This window comes from Physeter macrocephalus, chromosome 14 (genome assembly GCF_002837175.3).
Source record: "Physeter macrocephalus isolate SW-GA chromosome 14, ASM283717v5, whole genome shotgun sequence".
In the NCBI taxonomy this organism is placed as follows: domain Eukaryota; kingdom Metazoa; phylum Chordata; class Mammalia; order Artiodactyla; family Physeteridae; genus Physeter; species Physeter macrocephalus.
Genome location: NC_041227.1, coordinates 47,784,990 through 47,795,828, shown reverse-complemented (window position 1 = coordinate 47,795,828; position 10,839 = coordinate 47,784,990). Strand labels below are relative to the sequence as shown.

General features: G+C 52.7%; 1 protein-coding gene across 1 annotated transcript in view; it reads left to right on the top strand.

Moving 5' to 3' along the window:
- The first annotated feature begins 17 nt into the window (after positions 1-17).
- UNKL (unk like zinc finger) overlaps positions 18-10,839 on the top strand; it is a 22,118-nt gene continuing 11,296 nt past the window's right edge. Inside the window, exons 1-2 of the mRNA XM_055089732.1 lie at positions 18-127; positions 1,413-1,622. Coding sequence (XP_054945707.1) covers positions 51-127; positions 1,413-1,622 — 287 coding nt within the window. The 5' untranslated portion in view covers positions 18-50. The remainder of the gene's footprint in view (positions 128-1,412; positions 1,623-10,839) is intronic.

The following is a 10,839-nucleotide window of genomic DNA, read 5'->3' as shown; positions in this document are numbered from 1 at the left end:
GCGGGGGCGGGCCGGCGCGGCGCATGCGCGCTGCATTGTTTTGACTGAAAATGCCGTCGGTTTCGAAAGCGGCGGCGGCGGCGTTGAGCGGGTCCCCCCCGCAGACCGAGAAGCCGACCCACTACAGGTCAGTGCCCGGGCCGGCCGTGGCGGGGGCGGGGGCGGGGCAGGGGGCGGCCCCGCGCGCCCCCGGCCCGCGCCCCCGCGCCCCTGGGCCTGGGAGCTGCCTCCGGGTGCGGCCTGGGGCCCCGCGCCGCCCCTCTCCCCGTTCCCCCCGCCCCCTGCCTCTCCCTTGCAGCCCCCTGGCCAGCCGGCCCCCTAGCCTCCGCGCCGCGCCTGGACTCTGGGCTGGTGGACCACCATCCTACTCAGCTACCGCCGCCTGAGCTCAGGAGGCGGCGCCCAGGGTCTGGGGTGGCACCTGGGCTTGGGGGCTGGAGGACGAGGTCGGGGGTCCACGCTCCTGGGTTGGGGATCGGGGAACAGCGCCTGGGATCGTGGGTCGGGGGCCGCCGAGAATGCGCCTGTAGTCGGGGATTGGGGACCGCGCCTGGGCTCGGGCGGAGGGCGGCCATCTGGACTCCGGCTGCCTCCTCCTGGGGTCAGGGATGGTACCGGGGCTTGGGGACCCGGGCGCTCCTGGAGTCGCGGTATCGCATCTGAAATTGGGGGTCGCGTCTGTGTTTGCATGAGGAGGCTGTGCATGGGGTCTGAGGGATCGCGCCTGAGGTCCAGGAACTCGCCCGGGCTCCGCGGGGGGGAGGCCGTCAGGGATCGTCTGGAGTCGGAGTGGGTGTCACGCCTGAGATCGGAGATGGGGGGGTGCTGCGCCTGGGGCCAGGGGTCCGCGTCTGGATTTTGCTGGGTCGCGCCTGGGGTCGGGGACCGTGTCTGGGATTGGCAAACCATTCCTGGGACCCGACGAACGCGACTGAGCTTGCGGGGGCGTGGGGGGGGAGGGTGTCTGAACTCGGAGTGAGAGGTTGCACCTGAGCTTGGGGATCACACCTGGGGTCTGGGATGGATAGCGGCGCCTGGGGTCGGGGGTCGCACCTGGGGTCGGGGATGGGGGTTTCTCCTGGGTTAGGGGATTGTGCCTACGATTGGAGATGGGGGGCTGCGCCTGGGGTCCAGCGTTGCACCTGGAATCTGGGACCGTGCCTGGGATAGAGGATGGGGGTTTGCACCTGGGGTCGAAGGTCGCATCTGGGGTCGGGGATGTGGGATCGTGCCTGGGGTCTGAGAAACGCACCTGGGCCGGGGGAGGCGGGAAGGGGGTCGGCAGAGTGGGGGATCGCGCCTGGGGTCGGGGCCCTCGGGCGCACGGGATCTGACCCCTGCCCACGAGTCCTCGGGCCGCCCACCGGCGGCGGTGGCGACGGAAGCGACCCCAACGCTGTTTGTCTTTTTAGGTATCTAAAGGAGTTTAGGACAGAGCAGTGCTCCCTGTTTGTGCAGCACAAGTGCACCCAGCACAGGCCATTTACCTGTTTCCATTGGCATTTCCTAAATCAGCGTCGGCGCAGACCGCTCCGCAGGCGCGACGGCACTTTTAACTACAGCCCGGACGTGTACTGCTCCAAGTACGACGAGGCCAGCGGCTTGTGCCCCGACGGCGACGAGTGAGTGTGCGCGGCCGCGCGGGGCAGCGTGGCCCCCACACCTGGGTGGGTGGCGGACCTGGGCTTTCCAGCACCTGGCACCTGCAGGGCCCAGTCTTCACTCTGAAGTTTTCCCTTGACCGCTGGTCTTGATGGGGACATTTCCCTATTTCTCGGCCAGTGCGGGAAGAACCGCATCTGGCTGGGGGATAACCCTGTACGGGACAAACCGATTTTGCTGCACTTCCCACTTTTGATTGCCACCCAGTTCTGTAAATTCCCTGCATTAGAACCAACCTTTTTGAAGTAAACCTTTTGAGTTTAGGACCATTTTGTAGTTGTCAGTTGCCTTTTGGTCAGAGAGCTTGTTAGAAGGTTTGCTCACGTTGTGCAAATGTTTCTGGAATGGTTCCTTTCTTGCTGTTTATATGTTTATTTTTTAAAAAATTGATAGGAAAGTTATTTGTGTAGCACTTTTAAAGTTTAGGAAATCAAGGTTTTGTTTTGGTTGCCTTTTTTTTTTCACACGTTTCCTAATGGTGTTATGAACAGATGTCTTCATTTTGAAATATGTAGACTAGGAAAGCACGGAAAGTACAAGTCAGATTGTACATTCATATAACTGGCAGAGATTGGTAGAGGGAGGTCTTGCTTTTTTCCTATGGGCCGCTTGAGGAGAAGAGCCTATCCATTCCCACCTGGAGGTGAGGTGGTGGCACTGTGCCCCAGGGCCTCTTGGAAAGAGCAGCTTGTTCAGCTTCTGTTGGATCCTGGTCTGATCTGGGGGAGGCGCTGTAAGCTTCATCCCCTGACCCTCTGAAGGGAGGTGGTTCTCGAGGTATGGTCCCTTTTAAAGACAACTTTCACACTGCTGCACAGGGAGACCCATGTGAATCTGTTCTTCATTTTCAAAAATGCTTAGGTCAGGGAGTAAACTTTTGACCTATGGTGATCATCTTAAAAGCTTTATATATTTCCTGAAAGGTTTTTAATTGAACACCAGATAGATAGATAGGGTTGTTGTTAAGGCAGCCTGGAGCCTGTGGAAATAATGTAGCTAGCTCCACTTTGGTTAAGATGGTATTATACTTCTGTGAAGTTTTAAAAGTGCATTATTTAATTGCATCTTGAGCTGCTGTTTCCTGCAAATGGGTCTGCAGAAGAGAGATATTTTTGTCTAGCTAAGGCCTGGCCTCTGGTCCCTCATTTCCCTTGGCCATGTCAGTCACCTCTCTGGACCTTAAGTCCTGAGTTGCCCCCAGGGGCCACTGCTGAGACCCTGGTGCAGGGATCCAGTCACCTAGCATGTCTGACCCCATTCCAGAGTCCAGGATGGGGGACTATTTGGCAGTATTCACTGGTGAAGCCTTTTTTTTTTTTTTTTTTTTTGGCTGCACCGCATGGCATATGGGATCTTAGTTCCCCCATGAGGGATCAAACCTGCACCCCCTGCAGTAGAAGCATAGATTCTTAACCACTGGGCTGCCAGGGAAGTCCCCTCGCTGGTGATGCCTTTAATGCATGAAAAAAAAGCATATATATTTTTTAAATTAATTAATTTTATATTTTGGCTGCGTTCGGTCTTCGTTGCTGCGTGAGGGCTTTCTTTAGTTGCAGAGAGCGGGGGCTACTCTTCGTTGTGGTGCTCGGGCTTCTCATTGTGGTGGCTTCTCTTGTTGCGGAGCATGGGCTCTAGACGCGCAGGCTTCAGTAGTTGTGGTACGCAGGCTCAGTAGTTGTGGCTCGTGGGCTCTAGAGCGCAGGCTCAGTAGCTGTGGTGCACGGGCTTAGTTGCTCCCCAGCATATGGGATCTTCCCAGACCAGGGCTCGAATCCGTGTCTTTAGCATTGGCAGGCATATTCTTAACCACTGTGCCAGAAAGAAAGCATATTTTAACAGCTGTTTTGGGTTCCAGAGTCTGAATGTCCTGGTATGGATTTGGCCCCATTGCTGGACATCCAGGGTGGGGTCCAGTTCCTATGGAATGAAGAGTGCTGCAGTGGACACCTACCTGTGGATGGTCATTTTAAGCTGGACTCAAATATTAATTAAATATTACAATTATTTATTGCAAAAACATTAACATGGGGAATTCCCTGGCGGTCTAGTGGTTAGGACTCTGGGCTTTCACTGCCGAGGGCCCAGGTTCAATCCCTGGTGGGGGAACTAAGATCCCACAAGCCACATGGTGCAGCCAAAAAAAAAAAAAAAATTAACATATAGCCCAAATAGCATGCAGGTTAGCAGGTTATCATTGAGAAGAAGAATGGGACTAAGATGGTTGTTTGATACTGTTTTGGGTGTATCCTGTGTACATGTACAGACAGTATGAAAGTACACGTGTCTTATTAAAGATTTTGTTTGTGACTTTTAGCGAGCACATGAGATGACTTGCTTCAGCCCCATAGGAAGTGTTTGACAGGCCAGACATCTCCCCTGAGAATCTCTCCTTAGTAATTACCACTCATTCCACGGGAGATAGACTTTCCCAGAGTTTGTCCTGTTGAATTACATATTCTAGCTCGTGCAGGGTTGCCATGGAATCTGTAAATAGATACTATTTTTCAGAGCAAGGAAAGGGCTTTCCTTTTATTTCAGTTCATTGGTTCTTGAAATGTCTATTTTGGGCATATGTACTACCAACCTGTCATTTTAAATCATGAATATGTATCAGAGACCAAAGACTCTTCAGCCAATATCAGGTGACATAAGCATCCAAGTTCTTGGAGCTTGATGGGGGCGCTGTGGGGCTGAGCCGTGGGCAGGAGGGTGGGAGCCCCAAGAGGGTTGTCACCCCTGATGTCAACTCCTGTCCTAGGCAGGTGGTCATTCTCCCCCCTTCTGTCACCCTCTTTCATTTGCGGGCACTCTCCTCCCCCGCTGTCACACCCCCGCTGTCACCCCTTTTCATTGGCGGGTAGTCCGTCACCCTTCCCCTCTCGCTGTCACCCTCCTCCCAGTGACCCCTCCCCATCTGTCACCTCCACCCCCTGTGAGTACTCCAGCTGTCATCTCTGGGTAGCCCCCTCATCTCCTTCTTCCCATGGGCACCCCCTCTGTCACCCCTTTTCCTCCATGGGCAGTCACCCTCCCCCTCTGTCACCCCTCCTTCCGTGGCCCCACCCCGTACGCCACATCCCCCCACCCCACCAGCCCCGCTGTCACCCTCCGCCGACGGGCACCCTGTGGCAGGGAAGACCCGTCAGTGCTAGCGCCCCAGGTCCTCCCTGTCGCGGCGCCCTTTGTTCTGGCGGGCACGCCCCTTCCCCGGCACGGGCCTCGATTGGCCGTCCAGGTCACGTGAGCCCAGCCCCGCCCCCGTGGGAACTGGCCTCCCCGCGGCGCGGCTGGACCGCCTGGGTCTGCAGCTCGCTGCGCGCCCTCTGTAGTTGGCCAAGAGCGAGTCGGCCGAGCGGGCGCTGCCTCCGAGCTTGAGGGCGGGCCCAGGCGGGCCCACCCCACAGGGTCGCTGTTCCCACCCGTGCGGATCCGTCGCAGGTATTTCTCAGGCTGGGATTTTGAAGAAAGCGACGCTCGGTTGCCGGAGCGAAGCTTGGCCGGAGGTTTGTCGCGGTCCAGCCACATCCTGAAAGCTGCTCTGAGAGAGGCAGTGGGTGTGGACAGCCCCAGCCCCCCAGCTAGTCCTGTTGGCTGCGCAGGACCGTAGACCGTCAGGACGGGTCTTCCCACCTGGAACCTAGGTGTGCTTCCGCTTCCAGGAGACCGTGTGTCCGTTTTGTGCTTGTAAATGCATGTCAGGTGCGTTTACAGAGGTAGGTTTTGATGCATAAAAAGCAAAGACCCTTCCAGCGGTCTGCGGGGCCCATCCCGGGGAACATTTTCATTGGCAGACAATACAAGCAGTCCCCAACTATACGGAGTACAAAGTGACCATCCTCTTTCCTGATAACCCTCCTTCTGCCACAAGCAGGCAGTCCCTGGAGGTGGCCCTCGAGACCTCACATTTTATAGGTTTTCCTGGTTTTAATAAGAAGTGAGCCTGCCCCACTACTGTGCTATAAGTTTCCAGATTGGCTCTAGAGATCTGCCTTGTTGGTAGGGCTCCCTACCATGTTTTCACCTGGCAGGCCCGGCACTTCTCCCCACAGCTCCCTCCCTCCTCACTGCATGTTGCCTGGGACCTCCCACCCGTGAATCTGGGCACTGAGGGAGCTTGCTGATGTACAGAAACTTTTCTACATGCCCAAGTCTTGGTGTGCCTGCTGTGTCATACTTGTCCTTAGTCTGACTTGTCTGTTGAGAGATGCTCCTGCAACGTTTAATTTTAAAAAGTCAGGTGTCCTAGGACCTAAGGCTTAGGTGAAAGTCCGTTCACTTCAGGATGGTTATAAACTGTTGCTGTTTAAACTGACCATATAAGTGAACTCTGCTTGGGCATTCGGGGTGAGGTGAAAGCCAAGGGCAGGCCACGTTAAAACATATTTAGGAGTCAGGGAGCTACTTAACAGTGTAGAGGAAGACACAGGCTTTACAAATCAGCCAACTTAAGGAAAGAAATTACAGTTAGGTGACTGAGTTGGACCTGTCAGAGACTACTAGTAGGTAGAAGAAACAGAAGAACGTGAGAGTGATTGTAGCATTTCAGGCCCTCCTGCTTTGATTGAAGGGCCAGGGATGAGGAGGTGACTGGAAGGGAGCGCCTGGCACAGGGAGCTCTGGTGCTCCTTGGAGGCAAGTGGGGAGACGGCCTCGGCAGAGTCAGGTTCCTCGGAGAGGGTGGCAGCTTTTTGGGCACAGAGGAGGGAGGTGGACTTGTTGCCGAGCTGATGGTCCATGTTAGGGATTAATGAGGGGTCGCTGGCCTGGCTCAAGAGTCCAGGGCAGCCTTGGAAGCCAGAGGCTGGGGGTGCTGGGCTGAATGGATGGGTGTGTGGTCCACGTGGGGTTAACTGGCAACCCCTACCCCTAGTGTCAGAGAAGAGGGGGACACTCAAGCTTCTCCCCACAAGCCCCACCTTTTCGCCATCCCCAGTTGTCTGTGGCACACAGGTCTTCCTTTTCCCATTTTTCTGCTGCCACTCATTTTCCATATCCGCTGCTCGGTTCTGGTCCAGTTCACACCTCAGTTATTTCTGTGCTGTATTCTGGTCCTCACCTATGCCTGAGCTCCCTGAGGTCTACGAGAGAATCATGTTGTGCTTGAGTGTCTGTCTCAGCCCAGTGGTTCTCCCAGTGCGGCCCCCAGATCAGCAGCAGCAGCAGCACCTGGTAACTTGCCGGCAGTTTCTACCCAAGGTTTCCGCTCAGATCAGATGGTCTGGAGTTAGCAGACCTTCCAGGTGGTTGTGATGTGCTCCAGCCTGGCTTGTTGACCGATGTTGATGTATAGTGGAACTGAGTTTGTGGGTCCACCTTTGTTTTGGATGGGTTGCGGGAAGGAAGGGGATGATTTCTGGCTCTCCTGGAGACACAGGCAGCAGCCTCGAGTTCCTGCTGTGTTCCTCTTTACCCCTCCCTCCTAGTTTCAGTGGTTCCAGAGCATCATGGCAGACCTGTGTCTGGCATGTACTGCTGCATCACACCATCCATGGAGGCTTGTTTTAATTACACTGATTGGGTCACTAATTGTTATGGATGGTTTTGAGAACCACAGGTGCCACCCTGAATTTGGTGGGCTGTGGAACCGAATCACATTACAGGTGCTGCAGGGCTGTCAGTGGCCCCTGGGATGGATGAGTGAACTCCTGTGGCGAGGAAGCATCTGCACGCGGTATTGGGCTGACCCCTGGGGTTCCCCCCAGCCTCTTCCCTGCTTCAGTGAGTGTCTACGTTCTGCCATTGTGTTTTCTCTAAGGTTTTCCCTTTTGCCTCTTAGATGTTCTTAGGTGAAGCCATTTTCTTTTCATTAAATGTCCTCCAACATTTTAATCTTAGCTTATGCTTTGAAGTCATGTAATAAGCAGAGGTGACATGCCCCTAGTGAAATAATAGTGCCTGTTCGGTGCTCAGTGCTGGCGAGAGGGGGAACCTTGGCTGGGCTCTGGTTGCCACAGTGATGGTACTGGCAAGGAAACGAAATGATGCTTAGAGCTGACCTGAGGGACTTTAGGGAACATGAGGAAATGGGGGAGGTGTCGCCCACCACATTCACTCCCCGGAGCTGTGGGGGTGCACGCAGCCTTTGCCACACCCTGCAGTTAGCACATCGGCGATGCCTGTGGTCCGTGTGGTCCTGCTTCAGCACGGCTACACGGACTGGGTTCCGTAGATAAACCAACAAGGCAGTGCCTCGGCTCTGATGTGCTGGTCCCCCTCTCCCCAGACTCTGGAATTCTTTTGCTTTAACTTATAGTAGATTGTGAGTGTTTCTGAAGATTGGAACTGTTTTTGCAAAATGGCCGTTTTCCTATTAAAGTCATTTTATTTTATTTTTTATTGTAGTAAAATATACAACGTTAAATTTATCATCTTAGCTTTTTTAACTGTACAGTTTAGTGGAGTTAAGTTTATTTGCAGTGTTGTGCAGCCATCACCACCATCCACCTCCAGAACTTTTCCATCTTCATACTGAAACTCTGTCCCCATGAAACAATAGCTCCTCTCTCCATAATTTTTGATATAAGCAGACGTATCTGTATTCTTGTTCCCCTCCCCCACCTTCCGATGTAAACCATAGGGTGCTGCACTCCCTTTTCTTTTTTTAAAAATATATTTATTTATTTATTTTATTTTTGGCTGTGTTGGGTCTTTGTTGCTGTGTGCAGGCTTTCTCTAGTTGCGGCGAGCGAAGACTACTCTTCGTTGTGGTGCGCGGGCTTCTCATTGAAGTGGCTTTTCTTGTGGAGCACGGGCTCTAGACGCGTGGGCTTCAGTAGTTGTGGCTCGTGGGCTCTAGAGCGCAGGCTCAGTAATTGTGGTGCACGGGCTTAGTTGCTCCACAACATGTGGGATCTTCCCGGACCAGGACTCGAAGCCACGTCCCTTGCATTGGCAGGCGGATTTTTTTTGCGGTACGCGGGCCTCTCACTGCCGTGGCCTCTCCCGTTGCGGAGCGCAGGCTCCAGACGCGCAGGCTCAGCGGCCATGGCTCACGGGCCCAGCCGCTCCGCGGCACGTGGGATCTTCCCAGACTGGGGCACGAACCCGAGTCCCCTGCAACGGCAGGCGGACTCTCAACCACTGCGCCACCAGGGAAGCCCGGCAGGCGGATTCTTAACCACTGTGCCACCAGGGAAGTCCTGCACTCCCTCTTCTTAGTGCTTTTCCCTCACGGTACCACCTGGCGCCCCCTCCAAAGCCGTCCACACAGACTGCCCATTCCTCCAAGCCGCGCTGAGCTCCCTTGAAGTTTATCCCACAACTCGGTTGTCTCCAGCCTTTGGTGATTACGAACAAAACGTCTTTTTATCTCTGTGTGCCAGTCTGTCTTTGGGGATTGCTGGGACAGAGGGTAATGGCACCTGTCCTTTTGGTGCCTGTCACTTGGTGTTCTTGCCAGCAGCAGTGTTGCTTTACTATAGCCCTGGGGTTTTCCCCGGGAACAGGTGGGCCTCCAGGTGCATTTCTCTCATCAGAAGCAAGATGAGTGCCTCTCAGTGGTCGAGACCCTTTGCATTTTCTCTTTTGTAAGTTCCTTGTTTATTTCTCTAACCCATTGTTCTGTGAGTTCCTGGCCTCTCTATTTCTACACATTCTTTGGTAGTGATATTAGTCTGTATATTAATGTGAAAAATCGGGGGGGGGGTTCCTTGTTCTAGAACAGGTTCCTTGGTGTGGCAGAGACTGCTCCATGACAGCCTCACCTCTCTGGGGACCCAGAGACTGAGTTACATAGCACTGCTTGTGAGGAGATGCACAGGAGCTCTTTTGGAGGAGCTTAAAACGTAAGGTGTAACTCTGTAGTGAGGGGTTTTAATCAAGGCTGCATCAATATATAGCAAAAACCCTGAGTAGATATTTGACCATTTCACTCACACATCCTGAAAATGTTCCTTGGAACTTATCTTTGAGAACACGAAGGAGACAGCTCCTGTTTGGGCACAGAGAGCACTGTCTGCACAGGCAGTGTTTCCTTTTTCTTGTCTGTATGTAATACAGTCATAATTCTTTAAGTTTTTTCTTTTCTCTTTTCACAAGGTGGGGACCAGCTTGTCACGTAAACTGCTTTCTCCATCTTCCGCTTTTCCTTTTTCTCACGGATCTTTGGTGATTGGCAACGACAGCTGGGATTGCCCCAGAAGTGTTTATGCAGAGTTAATTGGAGGAATTGCCTCATTTTCAGTTCCTGCCACTCACAAGAGAGTGTAGTCATCCCCCCCACCTCGTGCCCATGTGAGGGGCCCGAGGGGCTGGCTGTGTTCTGTCCTCTTGAACTGGGTGCTGTCACTCAGGTGTTGGTTTGTGAAATGCCACAGGCCATCCAGGTATGACCTGTGACACGCTTCCCTGTAAGTGTGGTGTATTTCAACACAAACATAGAGACCATCTCTCTCTCTTCTCTGTCTCCAATGGGCTTTGTTTAAAGTTGTGATAACATCCATAAAGTTTGCCATTTTTACCATCTTTTGAATTAATTAATTTATTTATTTATTTTTGGCTGCGTTGCGTCTTCGTTGCTGCGTGCGGGCTTTCACTAGTTCTGGCGAGCGGGGGCTTCTCACTGCGGTGACTTCTCTTGTTGCGGAGCACGGGCTCTAGGCATGCAGGCTTCAGTAGTTGCGGCACATGGGCTCAGTAGTGTGGCTCACGGGCTCTAGAGCGCAGGCTCAGTAGTTGTGGTGCACTTAACCATTTTTAAATGTGTGATTCAGTGGCATTAATTACATTCACAATGTTGTACAACCATGACTGCCATCTATTTCCAGATTCTTCCTCCCAGACAGAAATTCTGTCCCATTACACACTCACTCCCCCTCTCCCTCCCCCAGCCCCTGGCACCCACCCTCTACTTTCTTTTTTTGTTTGTTTTGTTTTCTTTATTCTATTTATTATACTCACATATTTAATACATATTTATTGACTTAATAAAAATGAGAAAATGCTTAGTATAATTATTTTCAAACAACTTCTTTGAAACAGTAATATATTATTCTCTGTTTCATCAGCATGGTATAAAAAGATTTAGGTAGTACATGATATATATTTTCTCTTTTTTTCTTCTTTTTTTTAACATCTTTATTGGAGTATAATTGCTTTACAGTGGTGTGTCAGTTTCTGCTTTATAACAAAGTGAATCAGTTATAAATATACATATAGCTGATTCACTTTGTTATAAAA